Raw genomic sequence first — 22,248 nt, 5'->3', positions numbered from 1 at the left:
GGTGATTTCATACAATCTCCATTCAAAGTGCACTTGAAATTAGATGCAACTTTGAAGTTAAATCAGTTTGGTTTGGTTTTGGTCTTTTATTTATTATTTTTTTTATTTCATGTTTAATACTGGACTGTATAACCCTGAAGATGAAGACTCCATAACTTCATTTGTACAGGTACGGTTATTATGATAGATCTTTTTGCTATATAATTTCTTAAAGTAATGGTAATAGTCCAGAGTATGGGCTGTTCCTTATGGAGAACACAGTTAATTTGATACACAGCAGGATCCAAATAATACAAAAATTGAACTGATATGCTTATGGTTTACAGACTCCTCATTGTTTTTTGTTTTGTTTTGTTTGGTTGGGTTTCTTTGGTTTTTTAAAAATTAATTCTTACTCTACTATGCAAATGCAATAGCCAAGACTAAATAACTATGTTTATTTAAAAACATAGTTCTGCATTAAACAGGAACAGTGCAACAGCCTGGGATGCTATTCCCCATGATAGCCAGTTCTGCCTGTCTTTATTTTCTCTATCTCCTGTTTTCATAAAAGCTCCATTCCTGTCATCCCATCTTATTTTCTTTTCCACTTCTAGTTATTTCCCTCTTAGGAATATCACTGTTGCTGTCACTATAATAATTTCTTACTTCCAGTTGCCACTAGTAAGCAAGAGTTGCAAACTCACCATCCACCAACCCGTTGGCTGAAAATTAAAATCCAAGAGGAGCATGAAGAAATGAAAAAGTTGTCAAAATGCCTCCTAATTCCTCCCAAACCAAACAAATATTCACCTGAGGCCAACAGTACTGACTCAAACCAAATGCTGTTTTCATCTGACTGATACAATAATAAGCAAGGATAGTGGGATAATCAAGGTAAGGGATGAAGTTCTAGAAAGGGGAAAGGCATTTTCAGAATTACACTGCTTTTATGGGCAATTTGTCACCTTCGGTTTGTAAGCATTATGTGGGGCATCTCCCAAGAGATGGGGTTGCAGGGCAGAAGTGCAGCGAGTTCACCAGCAGCACTTTGTCCCCCAGAAGTATGTCAGCTGAGCTTTAGTATGACCTGTGCTATGTTCTGTCACGTGCTTTTCTCTCATTCCAGTTCTATTATCATTTGTGTCATGCAGGCAGGGTTAAACACTGCAGTGTTCAAGTTTGAGCTGCCCCAAATGTAGCAGAGTGCTGAATTTACCTTGTGTGAATTCTTGGGCTATTGTCTTCCATCTGAATTAATAAGAACATATGTCTGTTCTAGCCTTTAGAATGTTAATCAAATAATTTGAACAAAAGTGTCATGGAGTAAACTAGCTTAGCAAAATCCATTTTATTTATTATATATTTCAGCTCAGCATTGTTAAAAAAGAAAAGACTCCTGACATCTGATGAAAGTTTCCATGTAAAAATTGGGCCATGCCAATTAAATACTTCCCAGGGTTAGAAACCTATTGTGTTTCACTATTGTGTTTAACACAAGGAGACTGCAGAACTACAAATGGGGAGTAAATGGTATTGTCCATGGTCTGCTTACCTTCCTTTCAGGTGATTCTATTATTTTCCATTCATTAAGTTTCAACTGGTGCAGTTCATCAAACTTCATGCTGACATCTTCAATTGAGAGCTGCAGTAAGTCCCAGAAACCTGCAAGGTCCTGGGAAGTTGGTCTTGGCATGGCACTCGGGTCCTGTAGTGCACAAAGGAGAGAACATGAATACTCTACGAGGCTTTCAGCAGTGTGCACTGAGGCAGGAAGGGCATGGTGCCAGATTTCATTGCTGCAGCACTGCTCAGTGCTGAGGCTCTGCGTGCTCTGCAGCTGGGAGCTGTGACTGGAAAGCTGTGCCTCCTACACAACCCAAACATGAATGAGCTGGATGTCACACGCGAGCCTTCCTGAATTTGCGGCATGGGAAGTTCCTTCGCACCATATGCTGTGCTGACCTGCATTTCTAAAAAGGAACAAGCTGACAGCCTCTGTCTGCTGATTATTAAAGGCAAGGGGAGCGTGGTTTGCATTCCAGCCAGCCTGAAGTCTTCCTGGTTAAAAATTACATTCACGATAGCTGATTAAGACAAAACAATGCCACAAAGACATCACCTTATGCTGAACTTGATGTTTACATTGTCTTCAAATGTATACATGAAGTATGAAATCTTGATGGGATGCTTGGATTTTGTTCTCCAGGGAGCTGAATCACACTCAAGAACTGGGAAGGCATTACCGCCAGGTACTGCAATTAAGAGGCTCTGTGTGCTTAAGATTTAATGGTGCAAACATTGGTGGTAACAATTAGCAAGATGATCCTGTATTTGATAATGAACCTGATGCCAGTGCTGGATAAAAATTGTATTATAAGGTAGTATGCAGCCAACCCTATACTCTCTGAGCACTGGTACTAATTCGAGAGCTTTGCCGCTTTATTGAAATACGGCTTAATTGATAAACATGTCTGTGAAGGTAATGAAGAAATACCTTTTTCCTTCCAGGACAGGAGAAAGGCATTATGATGGTCTAAAGAATGGAGCTGGGAGAATGTCAAAACCATGACAAACAGACTCTGGATCCCTCCCTTTCTGGCCAAAACCTGTAAAGACCAGTTTGCTATGTCAGCATCACTGCTGTTACGGCAGGCTCTGTTCCCCACCTTTTTCAAACGTAGCGGTCAAAAGTATTTTATTTTTAAACATAACCCCACAGCTGTCTAGAAACTGGGAGATAAGTCAGCATTGCTGTTGAATTCCTCTTCGGAATCACACATTTCTAAGGGTTTTAAACTAGGAATTGCTGCTCAAACTTGGGTTTACAGATGCCACTGTGGGAGATTAGGGCCTGGAACTGAGCATGACAACATGTAGTGTCACCCACATCTAGACCCCTACTGGAATCTGGGCCAAGAACAACTTACAAGTCTTCTTCTCTAGAAGTTTCCTTTTAATAGGGAGCTTCAGGGACTTAAGAGAACTGGCCATATAGATTATAACAGACATCTAGGAAACATTACAACTCCAGATTAGTGTTTACTCAAAACTACTGCATTGGGTGGATCCCAATTTGTTACAAAACAGTTTAAAATTTATGTCAGTAGGGTTACTTATTCTACAGAGGTCAATACTTCATTAGGGGTGAAATTCATTAGGGGAGTTCCACAGCAGTCTGTCTTATCTTGCAACTGTTGTCTCCTGCCTGGTCTCCTCACTCACTCTCCCCAGTTTCCTTGAAACAGCCAGAAAATTATTCCACTCATTGCAAGGGCATTGCCTTCTGAATCAAGGCTAATTGCTGTTCTGTACCTTTGTGCACCCCACTCCGCTCACAGTGTTTGTGAAGACCATGGCCTCCAGCACAATTCTTGCAGAGGGCTGTGCTGTGTGTGCTCTGGACACAAGAGGGCTGCCTCCTGCTTCTTACACATCCCCAGTTCATGAATAAATGCTGGCACAAATGAGTACTGTTACAGCCAACTAAGTTTTGAAAAGATTGGCTTAAACCTGCTTCTTCTCAGAAACTGCTTATTTATTTGTATCTTACTTGGAATTCAGCTTCACAGCCCTCTTTTTAAAGGAGGCCTAAAGCAAGCAACAAGCACCTTGGTGGTGCTCAAGCTGCTCTGTTTTAGCCTGCAACCATGACATACAGGCTGAGCAGGATCTGTGCTGACTAGAGAACATGGAGAAGGACACTTCAAAGAAAAAAAAAGGGTGTTACAAAAAGTAATGTTAATAATGCAAAAGAGACTAGTTATTAATCAGTAATGACATTTTCCTAAGTACTTAGTGGGAGCAGTATAAATGTAGGAGATAGCCAGCCAGAGTCATAAAATAGAAAACTCCATTGAAGCTTACATTTCTATGAATTTACCCTAAGTGAGAGTCTTTGATAAGAGCTCCTAACACAGAACATAATCAAATGTGCCATTTGAAGTTCCCATGATCCTTTAGAAAAGTCCATAGGTGACCTTCATGGTTAAATTTCAGTTTGAGTAAGTGTATTCCTCTGAAACTCTTGTTGCATTTTGAACTGGCACAATTAATGCTGTTGTTTTGTGTCCTACATTTACGCCTACAGATGCTGAACACTGTCAGAGAAAGTGCCATGTGGCAGCCCTGTACATGCTGTATGTTTTAGAGAAAGGGAGTACACAAGCTGGGAGCATTCCCCTGGGGCACTGAGAATGCTGCCTTAGGAGCCTATGGAAACCCTGCTGTAGGTATGCACTAAATGACTATTTAGCAACAAACTTTATCATTAAGTATAGGAAGAAAAGCCTCCAGGCATGAATGACCTACAGTCAGTTTTGCAGTTGCTGCTTTCTGTAGAGCTCATTATTGATTTAATGAAAGTGAAGGATTTTCAGAATCTAAATCTTGAGAGTGGAGTAAAGCCACTGTTATGGACTTCTGAGGTTTATTATCCAAAAGAGAAAAAGAGAAGTAAAATCTTGCCATCTTTTTGATTGTGCTTTCTACAAAGCGGTAGATTTCTCCTTGTGCTCTCTATTGCTTTTGCAGTAATGGATTGTTCTTTCTCCCAAACAGCTGATGGCTGTGCTGAGCAGGAGCTGCACTTGCTGTTACAGTAATGCTCTGGAGCATGAGTGCTGGGCCCACGTGAAGATAAATGAAGTGGAGTGGAGGTTAGGCTCTCCAAATCTTAGTTTGCCCAGCTTAATCAACCAGGTAATGGAGGGCATTTTTAAATTTGCAGAAAGTTTCCGACAATGATAAAGATTCCCTTCTTTTGTTATGAAAAAAAAAATTACTAAATAGGGGGCACACCTTATATAATTGATAGTACAGATGTGCTCAATTCTTGCTTGTCAGACTTTGTATATTTCCTCTGTTATTCAATAACAGCTGTTAAAATTCTTGTTTTGACAGAGTTTTTGATAAACTGGATTCTTTTCTAATGAGGACCATGTATCTTAATATTTTCTACCAGAAGGTATGACATTTTTGGCATTATTTTCTCAGTATTATTTCATTGCAGGTATTCTGGATGTTTAACTTTATGGATGAAAAGTAGCAAGTAGGTCTTTGCAGAATGGATGTTCTGCCTTGGAAGTTATGTGACAAACCCCAACGAGCAAAGAAAATTATATAAGCAGATTATAGGTTATGTGATGCAGACAACAAAATTTCAATATTTGAGGTTTAGGGACAGTCAGGAGGAAAAGGTACAATTGCTATTTGAGAGAGGCAAAGAAAGGTTTTCTGCCACCAGCTGTAGCTAGAAGAATTAGGTTCTTCTATCAGTTAGTATCATCTTGCCACAGCATTTGCATCACTGATGGCTGCTGTCATATTAATGAAGATAACATTTAGAATTGAATTAGTCTCTAATGAACTTCCAGAACAATAGCAGTAACCCTCATAAGTAGTATGACATATCTGTTCCTTTAGCCCCAGGACATCTCATATATAATTGGCAACACAAATTATCCAACTTAATTTGATGAACATTATAGATATCTCATTTCCATGATCAGTCCTGTTTTCAGGTAGGTAGAAATTGGGATCATTTATTCTCCACTATTCTATTTTACGATTTCTTACTGATTTTAATGTGAAAATTTCCCCCTTCCTTACATGAAGTATAGTTACTATATTAGGGTATTGCAAAAATAAGCCATAATATTGTGTCTCAGAAAATTTGTATTTGTTTCCTTCTCATTTTCTTTTGTTTAATAAAGACAGCAAAAAGAGAAAAGCAAAATATAATCAGACTGAAATTCCTGAAATTACATATATGCTTAAAAAATCTATCAACATCATACATAAGGACTAAGTTTAAAAAAAGGGGGAAGTAAATGTGGGACATGAAAATAGTACTGCTCAGGTGCACTACAGTTGTTTTTGAAGTAAAAATATTAAATTCTAAAATTTAAAGTGACATTTTGTGGAATATTATGGATGAATAAACTTAAACTCTTCAAGAATAACCAGGCAAAGTGACTTACCAGATTTTGCTGACAAAGCCAATAAAATTGCTGGAATTTCTGAGACATGAGGAGCTGAGCGCTTCCAACAGCACTTCGGATCTTACCTAGGACTAAGCATACAGAGGGATTACTACCAATAAATGTTTTTTTGGCAGTAAATACAATATCCAGCTCAAAAAATGCAGGTGAAGTTCATGATTATTTGAAAATGGAACTGAATATTTGGTTTTGTTGTTTGTGGTTATACACACGAAACATTTTTTAAAAAGACTGAGGTATAGGAAAACTCAGTGGCACCTTATGTTTTGGCAATAATGAATGAATAATAAATGATGTATTAATAAGTCAAAACAGCTTAGACTTTACTTGCTTAAGGAAGTAGAAAAAACTAAGGGACTATATTCAGCTTTCTGAAGTGGGCATCCATCAATCCATATGACTTTGAAAACATTCTTAAATTTCAAAGTAAATGACATCTCTCCCATTTACATTTGCTCATGTAAATTGAGAGCTGTTGAAATTGTCCTGCCTCAAGAACCACTTGGATGTCTGTTCCTTCTGATGTTGAAGGCACGTGTACCTTAGATTATAACTTCTGGTTCTGTGATTGCAAATTACTTCACTCACTGCACTTGTGTGGGTGATCCCTGGGTGAGATCTCTTTATCTGTTCTGAGGGTACAGTTACTACATTCAACTGTAATATAACATATTCCTACCATAAGGATTAAATCCTCACAGGAATTACATCTCTGAGACATGTTTTGGTACACCCACTAGGAATTACAGGTTTTCTGCCCAGGAATATGTACAAAGTCCTCAGCACAGGAGATTCAGACAAAGTGGGACACAAACAGGTGCTCCAGGACTTTGCTGAACCAGCATCAGCCCCCGTGGATGTGTTGGCATTTCCTCACTGTCCAGGTACATGCCCATACAGTATGCACTGGGGAAAATTACCAAACTCATTTTACTTTGTTTCCAAATGACCAAACTCATTGACTTTGTTTCCAAGAGTCATCTGTCTAAATGAAAATTTTTGAATGCATTATAATCAGTGATCTGAGTTCAGCAACTCAGCCATGTTAGGCACTTATTTTTAGATGAGCTGAATTTCCTCCTGGAGATGCCTCAGTCTGTTTATTGACAGTACTACCTAAGGGGATTGGCTTATCTCTAAGAAACTAACTCATCCTGACTCCCACATCTGCTGGGATAAATACCACACTTTGGTAGGTGCACCATGCTCTTCCATACCGTCCTACGTATCCTTTCCTACAGTTCCCTTCCTCCACATCCATTTCTATGACAAAAAAAAAAAAAATTAAAAAGCATTATAAACTGTGGTCTCAGTGAAAATTTTATTTTAGCAGGAGAATTTCCAGATCTTTAAATGTTAAAGATATAGAGAGGTGCGGTAAATGTAGACAGGAATTACTCTGATATATTTTACTTCAGTTTGGAGAAACCAAGTTTGATAATTCAAACAGGGTGTTAAGTGTAAGTGTGGAATAAAGCTGATACAGCACAACTGAACTGCAGCCCCTGATATAGGAAAAACTAAAATGTGGCAGGGCTTATAATTTTGCTGTTATTTAGAATAAGTACAGGAGGGCATGTGAAAACAGTATTTTGGTTGTAGATTTTACGTTTTAATTCTGCTTTCTTTAGACCAGTGAAACATCTGCTCACCTATAAGTAGTAGCAAGAGATAATTTGAAAATTTTGGGCTCTAGTTAAAGTGTTAGTAACTTTCAAGGCATGTGCTAATATGTAGAGTTCTCAACTCTATTTCATTTTCTGTTAGGCAAACAGTACAGCTGTGCCACAACACTAAATTAAACAGAAATATACATAATTCATCAGTCCTGTGTGACATCCGTTGTAGAAGGGTTAAGTGGTTCATGGCTGCATGAGTAATTCCCTGAGGTTTGTTTTTGTTCTGTTGGCCAAATGAAATAAATCATTTTAATTAGTTTGGGGTTTTTGATCATCAAACCCCTCACTTTCCTCTACAGTGTTATTAGCATACAGGAAGGAATATTTGAGTGTTAAAACCTGAAGAAACATACAAAAACATAAATAAAAAAGAAATGTTTCATTTGATCAGACACAAATTGTTTTAATTTGGTTTTCAACATTTCTAATAAAGGCATTGACTTTAGTGACAAACAGCCTTGTATCCTCCTTTTTTCTCTTGGTGATCTGTAGCTTAGGACATTAGACAAACTGCCAGTGTGGGGTCAGAGGTCCTCCTTTTCCAGGATGAGGAATTATGCTGTAGCAGATCCCTGACATCACCTATTCCATGCTACGTTCAATGATTCACTAGGCAACAAAAGAGTGAGGTTGATTCCGTGGTCTGATGGTTGGAATGGTTATCTCTAGTGCATAAAGTTCAGTTTTAGTTTCCTCTGCTGAATTTTACAGTTTATAGCTCAAATACATAGTCTGAGTAAGGGGCATTGGTTTTAGCTCTTCTGCAGAAATATAGATCCTGACGGAATCTATATATGTCTGATATTTTCTATTGAACCTCAGCTACCCAAACCCTCATACTAAATAAACATTAATTTTATCTTCATTATCATGAAGCATCATGTCAACAAGCATTAATGATTTAAAGCCCAGTCAGACTGGTCAAGATTTAGGCACTGGCAACGAAGCATTTTGGTGGGTTACACATTTGTCAGGGATATAAGGCTGTGATGGTTGCATGTGCCACTGAGTCACAGTGCTGAATACACATGTATAATTACAGCCCTAGAATTTACTAAAGATCTAACTCTATTTCCATTTTAATAAGTAAATCAGATGTAATAAAACATGGAGGTTAGAATCTCTCATATTCATGCTACTCTGCCTTGCTGTAATTAAATTAAAGTATTAAAACACTTCAACTCATAATCTTTAGCACAATATTAATAGACATCCAAAGCCTTGTTATTAATTTCATGCATTGGGGAATTATTCTGATGAGTGTAGATTGATTATCTCCATGAAAAAATGATGAATGTTAGAGACTGAAGAGATTGAGATGTTTGGTGATGACTAGAAGATTTTTCTTGTAAATAAATGATGATAAAATCTACCAGTACACGTAAATAGACATAATATTCAAATAATCCATAAACCTCTTTGCATTACGATAATTTTGCCCAAATGTCAGGAAAGAGCCACACAACCTTAATTCTGCTCCCTGAAGCATATGAAGCACTCTTTTTTTGTTGTATGGTCCTGTGTGATTTCAGCTCTGAAGACATACAAAAACCCTGACCATGACTTCAGTAAAAGTAGGCTCAGGATTTACACCCCGATTAGAAATCGTGGAAATTGCACAATTAACTCAGTGGTGTCTTTTTCCCTGTATGTGTGGGATTGCTTGAGAAATTCTACAAAACCTCTACAAAAATTATTTCATATCACTAAAGTAGAGAGGGAAAAGTTAGATCTGTATTGATGCAATTGATTATAATCTGATGCTGTAACTCTGATCTTGACAGGTTAAAAGCTTTGTTCAATTGTGCCACTGCTGCACCAGCAGTGAGAACCTGTTAACAATCCATCTGCTTCTGGCATTCATTACTGTCGATTTAAATGATGTATTTTAATCTAAATTTTCATTCCATTTGATCTTTTCATTCCCTCCCTATACTTGTAAATAAATTACTCCACAATCTGAAATAATATGCCTGGAAAAATATTGAAACTGGCATTTAGTTCACCCTCCTAACTCAAAGTAGGGCATGATATTTGTCTAATCTCTAAATTTAAATTAGTAATCTTTAGAAATATCATTTTTCTATCAACAGAGCATCTAGACACAAAAATAAATATATAATGTTTAAATGGCATTTTAGGACAGGACAGCCCTCATCTGGCAGTGCTCTGGAGAGTAATGGGACCCTTGTTCACCAACAGGGACTTGCTGCAAATTTACTTTTTTACCTCAACAAAGCTAAGTTCAAAAAGGAGAAAATTTCAGCAGAACAATAAAAATGCTGAGAGGAATTATTGGATGCCACACTGTAGAACTTTACAGACTATTTCGGTACAGTTAAGACATTCTTTAGTCATTCACAACACTCCAACTGGAAATTTCAATATCTCCTGAAGCATAGGTTTGTGAAAAGCATTAGAAAATGATGTCAGTAATTTCTCTTTGGTTAAAGGATAACCTATATTTGGTCAAACACCTAAGAAAGCTTTTATGGAAAATTAATTCATGAATATACTAAAAGCAATTGGCTGTGAAGTTTTTTTGTTGATTTTTATTCACCTAAAATTATGGGAGATTTTACTCTGTTTTCTATTACTATTCAGCCCTATTAGTACTGTGGAAATATCAGCTAGAGGATTAGCAAGGAATGGTCCAGTATACATGGAATTAAGGGAATGGGAGAGAGAGGTGATACTTTGAGCTCCCACTCTAATATCTTTATTTTTTTCCCCACTAGAGATCACTTTACTGCTATGCCAGCAGAGCTGCTAACCACAATGCAGAAGATACCAGCAAAACATTTCTGCTGGCATAGTTTATCCTATAGTTAATTTCTGCACCTATCTAAGAATTTTTATGTGAGAGTAAACTCTGTGGAGCTGTTCTCCATAACAAAGTTCTCCAGTGGCCAAGCAGGTGGCACTGAGAAACCCAGGGTTGTCTTCTTTCTCCTGCCAAACCCTGCCTGCAAGCTGTGGGCAGGGACTGCGGTTCTCTCTCCCTGCTCTGCTCTGCCTGCTCCCATCACCGTGCTCATGGGATGCAGAGTCCTGACCCTCTTGGTCTCCAATAGCTTTGTGACACTTGAAATTGTTTTCCTTGTCATCACGTACACACTAATAGCCAAACACAATTTTCAGGGTGTAAAACTGAAACTCCAGTCAGCACCCATGAGAAACACATATCTTTGCCTGGAGACGCCCTGTGAGTGCAAGTGACCAGATGTCTAACCCTGGGAACTGTTACAGACACATATCTGTATTTCTTACCTATAAATGAACACACAGACACACACATACATACACATATATAAATAATATAGAACAGAACACAAATAACTGCCTGCACAAACAATATAAGAACTCTGCAGAGACTTCAAAATAAAACTCATGGCAACTGACCAAATTAAAAAAAAATCCTCTGAAAAAAGGAGAGAGAGGTTATTTTTGTTGCAATTATTATCTCTTTTTCTAAGACCTGATGAGTGAAGTTCTTAAAACAACATTATGGAAGAAAAGGTTCAGTGCAAGAAAAAAATCAATATAGCAATCAGAGAGCTTTTGGTGATCTCAGGGCTGTTGTGTTAACACCAAAACTGAAATTGTTTTCTAAAATGCAGTTCTTTATTAAGTGTTCCCATGTTTAAAACAAAATAGAAGTGGTATCATAAGGACAGCCTTCTCCTATGAGATGCTAAGCTATATTCAGTCTTCACATACAATTAATATATCCAGGCCAAAAAGAAATGATTCAGCATTAAGAATGACAATTTAAATGTGCAAACGTTGCTGTATAGTGTTTTGGGAATAGTAGTCTTGCTGGAAGATGGAAAACCATATTTATTTGCTTTTGGCTCAGGCATTTCTGTTTATTTTCTTCAAGAACTGGCAAATGTTTAAATTTGCCAAGATACATTTCATGCTGTGATGTTATTAAATTTAAGTTCTTGAGGATAAATACCCTACAACCTCTGTAGCTCAGACTGGGGATACAAAATGTTTTAAAGACTCAACAGGAAAAAAAATCATTCACACAGAGGTTTTAGAATGCTGTGAAACTCATTCTCCTGCTGAAATTAATTATTTGAAACTTTCTTTTACTTAATGTAAGTGCTATTAGATGAAGAGATACCATTTAAAAATAATGGATTTTGGAAATTTCAAGAAGATCTCTTGAAATGAGTTATATACAATGAAAAATAGGAACTTTAGACAGTCAGCTGAACACAAATTCTGACCTTGCAAACACTATGTAGACCTATTCTATAACTTCTTTAACCTATTAGGGAGGTCAAAAAGTTCCCCAAAGAACAAGTAATTAACCCATTTTTGTGAGTTTAAAAAAAGAGACTTCAAGGATTTCAGTATCGAAAATGCGAGGTGACCCCACATCTGGGAAATGGTTGGCATCTGACTCCAAGGCTTTGGAATGCTGAACATTCACGTTATTAAAACTATATCATACTACATTATACTATACTATACCTATACTTACTACCAACTACTGAAGAATACTATTAAAGAAAACTCATGACTGTCTCCCAGCAGTCAGGACACAACTTGGACCTGATAGGCTGACTAATATAAACAATTCCACCAGAATCCAATCAAGCAATCACCTTGGGTAAACAATCTCCAGAACACATTCCACATAAGCACAAACACAGGAGCAGCAAATGAGATAAGAATTGTTTTGATCATTCTTTTCTCTGCTTCTCTCACAGCTTCTCTCTGTTCAGAGGGCATGTGAATACCACATTCCAGTTGTATTTTATCAACTCTGTTATCAGGGAATTGCTCTTTCTTTTTCTTTTCCAAATTTGAGTCCCTCTTCAAAAAGGGAAACAAAATCCTGATACTATGTCTTGTTTTTTTGACTGAAATATTCCAAATTAGGGTCACTAACTCCTAATATTAATAAAAATTACTGAAGTCCATATTGTCTTCATGTCCTATGTAGAATTTATAGAAAAGTACCTTCTTATTTGCCATTTTACCATGCAGCAAGCTGTTCCAGAGTATATCTGGTGTGCAAAAGTATAGGTTCACATGATGGGAAGGAGAATTGTTCTGCATCTGAGAACAGGTAGTCAGCTAAAGTCAAGTCGTCCAAGTTTTCCTCATGTAGTACCCAGTTTCATATTCCAAAGAGTAACAGCTCTAACTGCATCTCCACGTGTTCAAGTGAGGAAGAGGTACGGATGCAAGCGTGTTTCCCTTGCTCATTTCATATGGCTGCAGATTTGACTGGGGCTGTGCAAAAGGAAGAGCTTACAAAGAGAGGAGGCAGGAGACATCCATCTCTAGCCTGCAGACTCCTTGCTAGGAAAGAGAGGGGCTAACGGCCTGTGTGTTTCTCCCCTTTGCACCCTAAAATAATCCTACTCTTTCAAAGGAGATCAAAGCCTTGCTCTTTGAACATCTGCTTCAGACTGAAAACACTGATGTTCCTACATCAGTAACAGGTGATCTGGGAAGCAGGTGCTTTGGGATTCTTAATGATGACACTGTAATGTCAGTATTCAGCCCTGCAAAGACTTGAAGAATTGAAAAATACGACACATGCGAAAAAGGTACTGACGAATAACCATTATGAAAGGCTTGGAAAATCTTCCACAGGCAAATCAAAGGAAAATATGTTGTTATTTGACAGTCCCTAGAAGGGTATTAAAGTCTTCATAGAATCAATGGAAGGGGAAAATTCTGAGCCCTGCCATAATGAAAATAAGGACAAAACCCACAGTCCATAAAGCACCAGAGGCTGAAGGAAGGAAAACCAGCCGTACTCACTGCCCCTCCCCAAATCCTCTGTTGTTACTTGGCAGACTTGTGCACAACACAGTAGAGAAATATGATTGTAAAATAAAAAAACAATGACGTAAAAACATAGACATTTTTTGCTTTGAAAAGGTCAGTGCAAGAAATAGAAATTGGCCTTTTAGTCACCATGCTGGCCTGGCTCAAGACCTGAGGGTACATCATAGCCAGAACTCATTGAGAGGGAAAGAAGATGATCAGGAAACACTACTCAGACATGATGTTGAAATTTGTAAGAGCGCAGGGAAAGATGCTAGTAAGAAAACTTAATATGAATTCATTTGTGGTCTGAGAAAATCTCAGCTGAGACAATAATTCAGATTGTCAGGGGTTGAAATATTTATAAAACTGAGCCTGAAGAACAAGGATAATTGACCTCAAAGGGAATCACAGGGAGCTGGCTACTGAGTCCTAGGACCACTTTGATATATTACTATCATTAGCGCTGTCTTGGATCTTGTTCCAAAATAGTCTACATTATTTTTCACTTTATCCCATCACTCCTTTCAAGGTGTCCACAGGACATGAGAGAATAATAATGATTCTTGACAAAATTGTAATAAGAAAATGCAGATGAATTTTCTAATAATGCATATGCCTGTCTAACTGCAGAAGTACTTTAACTGTTGTTCTTGCCTGCTATGCTTTCTGTTCTTCCAGCAGGCTGAAGTGCTAGTAAAGGAATAGAAACATTTTTAAAATGGCTGCTCACTAAGTGGCAAAATCACAGGTTTCAGGTAAAGGGCAAAACAATGTTCATGTAAGACCACCCTGTGCGCTCTGGCAAAGGGTCAAGCACTGGAGAAGTGAATGGGAAAAATGTGTCAAATTTGGAGCTGTGGATGGAGCTATTGCACCATCTGAGCTCTATGTAATACCAGACTGATCCTGCACTGGACTCTAGGGTTGGTTCTTTAACTACTTCCACAAAACCTTACTCTGGGAAGCACCATCTTGTGCAGCTAGCCACAGGACAGTGTTCTTATGTATTATGGTTCTTTGCTCCCACAGAATGAGTAAGGACAAACCACAACTCACAGCTTTATCCTAACAGATTTCATATTTTAGTAATTGTCTGTATACTGAAAATATACTGAAATGTTCTTACTTTCTTCAGAAAGATCATTTTCTTCTGCTTCTCTTTCCATTTCTTTGCACCATCCTTCCATTCTCTTAGTTTCAGTGTGTAGTAACTTCATAAACCAAGATCCGTCCCGTCGACACGGAGACATTCGACCAGTCTCTACCGTCTCGATGGCTGGCTCCAGCCAGGGTTCTGGTGGTGGAAGGTTTGAGGTGTCAACTGGGGTCCTATAATCTTCTCTGTAACTGAACAGTCCCTGTGTCCGTACAGTTCTCACTGCACTATATTGGGTGGGTGTGCTGGGCTCTGAGTGCTGCTGGAATGATGAGCCAAATTGAAGTCCCTTATCCTCCATGGTAATGTGTCCTGGAAAACCCTCCAGTTCCAGGTCAGCCTGGACAGCTGCTGTTACACTGTTCGAGCGCTTGAATCGTCCATGTCTTGGTGAAGAGGGAAGAAAGAAAAGACATTAAGACATATAAATAATGCATGTGATGGTACAGAGACACAGAATAATGTTTCAGCGAGAAGGAATGGATTCTGTTCTTCTCATTGGACTTTATCTTAAACATTTTTTCTTTGCGTATAGCTCACTAAAATTAGATGGTGAGTAGCAAGAGAGAGGAAAAAAATGCATAGTGGATCATTGATCTAAGCAAGGCTACAAAAGAAAATAATTTAAATTGTCTCTGGAAGCAAATCTTGATTTCTTCTCATTCTACAAAATAACGCGTGTCATTACTAAATAAACTGGAAATAACTAGCAGAACTAGAACTTCCTGATAGAAGTCTGTAAAGTATATATATATATATATAAATTTTCCAGTGTTCAGAATTTTAAGTAGAAAAGATCTGAAAATCTGCTCAGTTAGGACTTTTGAGAATCCTGTAATAAAAGAAACATAATATCAGCACATTAAACACTGTGGATTGTGGGGTTTTTTTGGTCATATAGAGTGCCCATTAAAAGTTGATTATCCACTGTTATATGACACTGAATATATATGAATATATATATGACATTTTAGAAAAGCTTTGTGTTAAAATGTTAGAGAAGCAAAGATTATTTGTGATATCTTTCCACATTGGAGTCCACTATCTCAAATTATTTGTAGTCCATGATGGCAAAAGGCAATTAGCAGCCAGATACTCTCATACAGCTGCTGTGAAATGAGATAATGGTCCTGGTCCAGTACTTGACAAACAGTACCTAGTAGGCTTAAGCTGTGGGTCAGTACATGGGCCAGTAGCTTTACAAAACCAGAGAAGGACTGAACAAATCAGAATGCTGATTCCAGTTTAGAATAAAGGTACCATCCTAAGAATTTTGTTTCCTTTTGTGGACTGGGAAAGCCTGGATCAGCATGAGGAGTCCTGTCAAAAGAAAACTGTTCCAATATGTAGCTCTTAGTATTTGTTCTGACAATAATGAAATTATATTAAGCCACTATTTCAATTTAATACTTTAACTTCCTTCCCTCCAATTAAAAAGTGGAAAGTTAGATAAATGTGAAGCAACGGCTAAGCAATCTCCACAAATTTTACCAAATGAAAATCATGCATATAAGGAATTTGGTTTTGAGGATTATTTAGTGGCAGCACCTGGCAGGTGTTATTTCTTAAATCAGTTTACAAATGCATGCTGTGTTATGAAAGACTACAGATTTTTGAACATGCTTAAATTACCGCTTTTCATCTTCCACTTGAATTCCAACAGAGTGGTATTCCCGTAGGCCTCTGCTTTCAGTATCTGAATCAGTTGCTGTTTCCACCTAATTCAACACAAAAGATACATCTGCAGAGTGAGCATTGACAACTCAGCACAATTTTGCACACACTCATTCAAAATTAATTATATATTTCATCTCTTACTGCTAAGAAACACCTAGCACAGTCAAATAAATGCAATAGGTATTCAGCCTGATATTATTTTTTTTGGTGCTGTATCTTATTAAAGTTTTGCACAAATACTTCTGCTATGTAATTCCCTATTTCAAATCCAAGCGGAAGCACTTACTCAGTTTGGTGGGATCAGGGAGTAAGCTTGGTCTGGAAGGGCTGTTCTTAGGATGAGGAATCCACAGGGTAACCCCATTTTATATTATTATAAACCAGTCTCATTATTGTCCTTGATTTACAAAATAAAATAAAGTCTGAAGTAGCCCCATAAGCTTGGAAGTGATAAAAAGAAATGGAGCAATGAAATTTTATTGACAACTATGTTGACAAATATAAAACCATTAAATGATGTGAGGGATACAGCAGAATGCCCTATCTCACCTTTTTTTTAATAACACAGTCCTGAAAATGCTGTATCAGGCAGGCAATTTATGCACTTTTTATAGCATTCCCATCTGAAATACACTTACCGAAATATATTCACAGTAGTTTCCTTCAAGACTGAGACTTGTGTTTGCAAGGTTCTGTGGGATTTTATACAGCACTCCCCACCACCACCACACTGCCCCCAAGTCTTTGACACAGACAGAGCAAGTGCTGCAGTATGCAAATTATACTGAATCAAGGAAGAGGCAGGAAAAAAAGAAAAAGAGTAGAACTGACTTTTCCTTTTGAATAATATTGTCACTGTTAAATAAAAAAAATATTATCAACCGGTTTTCCATATGCACACTCCATATGTGAATTCAAAGAATATATCTGATGATACAGATAAGAAAATTTTTACCCTTGCAGCAGTCACAGGCATCTCTGGAAAGAGCCTGATGGTCTTTGCAGCTGTGTCTCAGCTGCACAGTCCCAACCCCACCTGGTTTCTGAAGGGATCCAGGGACAAGGTGGGAGGAGGGTGGGAAACGAGTGCATATGTGGACTATACTTGCGGAAGAGAGTTGCTGGTAACTTTTCCTTCCATCTCTAAGCCATAGCTCAGCGTGCAGTCACATGTAGGTGAATGGAAGGGAACTCCAGCCACCAATGAGTACACGTTCATATTTATATGTGTGTAAGTCTTGGAGATGTTAATGAAACAGCTAGTGCAGGAATTCTCTAGTAAATGTTAATGGCATGCTTGAGCTGCACAGTATAGCACCAGGCACAGGTGTGCTAAAATGTCTGGCTATCAGTGTGACAACAGTCCAGGAAAGACACATTTCACAGCAATTCCCTTTATTCCACACAAGGTCTAGGGGACAGTGCATGCTGCCTGGAAGTGCAACTGCATGGAAGCTCGCTGAGTTCATTTTGATGGGCAGTGCATTGAGAGAACTAATATATCAGACTTGGTAACAGAATGTGGTGTTATCAGTACAAAAAGAAAGATTCCTCTTGACATTGGCAGTAAAAAAAAAAACCCTCAACCACAGAGGTCACAGATTGGAGGAAAAAAAAAAACCAGAACAACCAACTGAAATGATAGGTAAAATGGTTTCCTAGTTAAGGTGGATCTTGGCTGCAACATGGGTGAGAAGCCTCAGCTGCTTGGGGCGTCATAGTCTCTGAAAGAACATTGCTCTATGCAAAGCAGCCATGAGGTCCAGCTGTTAGCACAAAGAGATGTCTATCTATCAGGAAATGAAGACTTATCTATAGCAAAGAAGAGTCCAAAAGAGCCGTAAATAACAAATTCTAGTCTAAGTGAGGGACTAGGCACTCAGCTAGTGCTCTCAGTGATTAGAGGAAAGCTGCATATAAAACATTAATTTCCTGAATTAACTGGTCAAAGAATGAGATACTCATGTAGGCTGTTGCGGGGGGCGGAGCAGAGAGACAAGTTACACTTTCTGCTTTGACTTCTGCAATGAGACCTCAGTCAAACATGAATGGACAGGTTTTGAAGAGTGAACTCATTCTCAGGGGTAGAGGAGATGATTGACAGGGGATGTTATAAATGTCTACAGGTATCTGAAAGGAGGATATCAGAAGAATATTTCCAAGCTTTTCTCAGTGGTGCCAAGCAATAAGACAAGAGGCAAGAGGCAGAAACTGAATACAAGGAAGAACACCTTTACAGTGTGAGTGACCAAGCACTGGAACAGATTGCTCAGAGAGGCTGTGGATTCTCCTTCCCTGAGGATGTTCAAGAACCATCTGGATACATTCCTGTGCAGTGTGCTCTGGGGTGACCCTGCTTTAGTAGGGAGGTTGTACCAGATGACCCAGTGGTCTCCCAACCTGACCCATTCTATGACTGTGTAGTGAATAAGAGCAGATAACACAAAATGCTTAGACTGTGGCTCCTGGTTGCACCTGTAGGAGTGCTAGCAGGGAGATGATGTCCGAGGTGGGGAAAGATTTTCTGGAGGATGTTGTTTGATGTTGAAATCCATAACAACAATTGGAGTGATGAGGAAGTCTAAACTGTTGCTAAGAGCTGTGGTACTGGGGTTCATCCCAAAGCAACCAGTCAGTCTGAGTTAAATCACATAATCTAGGAACAGATTGCCCAGAGAAGTTGTGAATACCTTATCCCTGGAAGTGTGTTTGAGGCCAAATTGGATGGGACCCAGAGGTCCCTGGTCTAGTGATGTTCTTGTTCATGGAAAGGGGTTGTAACTAGTTCTTTAAAGTCCCTTCCAAACCAAACTATTCCATAATTCAATTCTATTTTATTATTCTGTTGGACTGGGTCCAAAGGAAAAGACCATCATAATTTCTTATTACTTCCACTTGTTGATCAAGTTCCTTGAACTTATTTGCCTGAACTGCAACTCCAGATGATAGTGTCAGTGATGTAGGCACAGGCTCCACAGGGTTACAAGCCTTAAGGTTTGACAAGGGAAAAGGGGTTTGTGGGTGGCCAGATTGAAGAAGTTGAGCAGGTGGAAGCAAAGGGTTTATCAGGGCCTTCTGCTCACTCACATGGCTCAGCAGGGAAGGACAGGACATTGTGGCCAGTTCAGACCTGAGAAGAAACCAGAGAGATGAAGCCAAGCTGACATCTCCTCATGTGTCAGTCTTTGCCTTCAGCCCTTTCCAAAGAACTGCACTTCCTTCAAAAAGTGATATCCTTGGGATGACCATTTTTATATAATGTGCTCCTTGGTGTCTAGGGAGTGAGTCCTGGGGTGTGATGGGTAGGCCAGATTCCTGAACACGGAAATAGGGTAAGGAGGGTCAATAGAATCATAATTGTGGGGGCAATATATGTCTAATAACATTCTGGAAGTGACCAACGGCCAATGGACAGAGAATAGACTTTAACTTTCCATGGAGATGGCTCAGCAGCTCAGACATAGTGTTGTTGGAAACATGACGATCCAAAGACATAAACAAGGAAAGGCCCCTACAGAGAACATCAATCGGTCCATCAATTTTTTTTCTGGAACAAAGCAGGCAGACTTGCAACACACACCCTTCTTCATTATTGCATATCAAAAACATACCTGTTTTTACCAGCTACATTGTTTGGTTTAGTAAGAAATAGCAGGTCTTCTTTTGAACTCTGCTTCTGATATGTGGAGGCAGATTTACCTTTTACCTTTATTTGGAATGGGTTTGAATCTTTCTATTGATGCAACACATTGAGAAAAAGTTTTTTATTGGTCTGTTTTCAAGTGTTTACTTACTGGCATTTCACCTGGAGATATAATCCTGAGTAATTTACCCAATATGCAATTGATACTTAGAATTCACAGGCACAAATGAAGTAATATGCTCTAAAATTTTAATCCAAAAAAATTATCAGAAAAATGATGATCCAGGTGTCAAAATAAAAATTATATTACTTATCTCTAGATATAAACTCTTGCCAAATTCTCCTTCCCTCCAGCTTGCCAAGACTGACACTAAATAAATGACCTTGATATTTTAATGCTTTCATTTTCTCACTATGCCTTGTAACCACAGGAGAATACCAACTGTGTGTGTGTGTGTGCCTGTGTGCGTGTGTGCACGCACTGGCAAAATCTAACATTGCAAATATTGTAACAACCAACAAAATGTAAAATGGAGGCAAATACCAAGACAAGCAAAAGTGAAAAATAAGACAGTAATTTGCAATCATAAAGAAAAAAAATGAACAAATAAATTGCATTGCTGCATGACAGATACTATAAAGGCTCCTGCTAGAAAACAGCAGGAAACTCTTTAATCTGATTGCCAGGCTAAACTCAAATGAGCAGAGGATAAAAAGTAATACATTTGGTTTGATTGTGTGACTCTTGAAACTCAAATAGCTTTTACTAAATCTGTTATTATAGTCCTTTACTCATTATTGTTTTAATATTTACATGGGTTCTAAAAGCCTTAATATTTTCAAATTGGCCTACAGTCTCAGTAAAGCAAAACAATGTGAAGAATTTCTCTCTGTATGTTTATGATGGAATCTTACACAAAAGAGGAAAGAAGAAACAGGCAGTCATATCAAAAGCAGAAGAAAGGAGTAGATCTAATATAGTAAATACGCTTCCTCTATCATTGCAAAAAAAAAAAAGAGCTAAAAGTTTCTTAAAATTGGCATTTTATGCCATGAAAAATGTCATATGTGCTTATGTCCACTAGGCTTATAATTTTAGAGGCAAATGTAATGGAGCACCTTGAGATTATTCCTATCTTATCAATGATCCTTGTGAGTCCCTTCCAACTCAGGGTATTCCATGATTCTATGATTCCATGTCTTACCTTTCACAAAGACCTAACTATCCCCTCCACATTCCTTGCTGTCGATACAAGGAGCAGACAATATTATCAAACCTCAGAGATCAGTCACTGCTGGCTGATACAGCTCTAAATTTGAAAACTAAGTATCAGATACTAACACTGCTTTAGTAGTAAAGGATCTAAAGTAAATTATATGAACACAAAATTATTTGAATAAATGCAAATCACTATTGAAAGTAACTCGCTTGTAATAATCAATCTTAGTATGTCTACAGGCTCATTCTAGCAAAAAATGCATAAACTAAAATATTCTTTTAAAGTATTTACTATACTTTTTAGATAATATTTTAACTACTCTGAAAACAATATTTATTTCTGTTTTAAAGCTTTACTCTGCTCTTAAACATGAGCACTGCAACTGCAATAACATTGCAGCATCCTAAAAATTCCAGTCTAAGCTTCTATGCATACTGTCTCAAATGTAGACTTGAAGTTAATATATTCAATGCATAAGAAAACAGATTTTAACCTGTTGGCTTTCACTTCACTCTCATAAACATTAGCAGTAAGAGTCCTTCAGGCCACATTATCTCTCCCCATGCGACTTCACTGCCCTCAATGGGTTTTCACTGCTGTAACCAATTTTTTTCTATAATTAGAGTTTTATAAACAATCTCTCTGATGATGTACAGGAAGGGAAATAATTCACCTTTCCTCTCTTGCATAGACTTCTCAGTGATAACAAGACTAAAATAGAGTAGAAAACACTACTTTTGACACTAGATCAAGTACATGTAATTGTGAATTCAGATAACCACTCTTAGGTATGGGGAGACCTTATTTGTATGCAGTGACTTCAAAGTAGGAAAAACACTTCAAATAAAACTACAATAGTAATAGCTATTGCTTTCCTTAACTGATGGAAAATTTTAACCAGCCAAAAACATACACCATTTCAAAATAATTTTTAGAAACATGGCAAAATGAACCTATACTTTAATGCTTGTGAGATTTTTCGTGTCTCACGATGGAGCTCCATTTTGCCACTCTGCTACTTCCCAGCTGAACATCTGGACTACTCAAATATGTGGACTGGCACAGTAGCTGCTAATTATCAAAAGAAGCAGCT

The 22,248-nt window shown here is 38.1% G+C and overlaps 1 protein-coding gene across 22 annotated transcripts in view; it reads right to left on the bottom strand.

Annotated features, from left to right (window-relative positions):
- DLGAP2 (DLG associated protein 2) overlaps positions 1-22,248 on the bottom strand; it is a 445,650-nt gene that overhangs the window by 8,269 nt on the left and 415,133 nt on the right. For all 22 annotated transcript variants that reach the window (XM_038132407.1, XM_038132404.1, XM_038132410.1 and 19 more), the window contains 5 exons: positions 16,248-16,333; positions 14,586-15,001; positions 5,961-6,052; positions 1,535-1,687; positions 687-704 (listed from right to left, as the gene is read on the bottom strand). In XM_038132407.1, the coding sequence (XP_037988335.1) occupies positions 687-704; positions 1,535-1,687; positions 5,961-6,052; positions 14,586-15,001; positions 16,248-16,333 (765 nt within the window). The remainder of the gene's footprint in view (positions 1-686; positions 705-1,534; positions 1,688-5,960; positions 6,053-14,585; positions 15,002-16,247; positions 16,334-22,248) is intronic.

Source organism: Motacilla alba, chromosome 3 (genome assembly GCF_015832195.1).
Source record: "Motacilla alba alba isolate MOTALB_02 chromosome 3, Motacilla_alba_V1.0_pri, whole genome shotgun sequence".
Taxonomy (NCBI): domain Eukaryota; kingdom Metazoa; phylum Chordata; class Aves; order Passeriformes; family Motacillidae; genus Motacilla; species Motacilla alba.
Note: the sequence above shows the minus strand (reverse complement) of the source record. Positions and strands in the feature narration are given on the sequence as shown.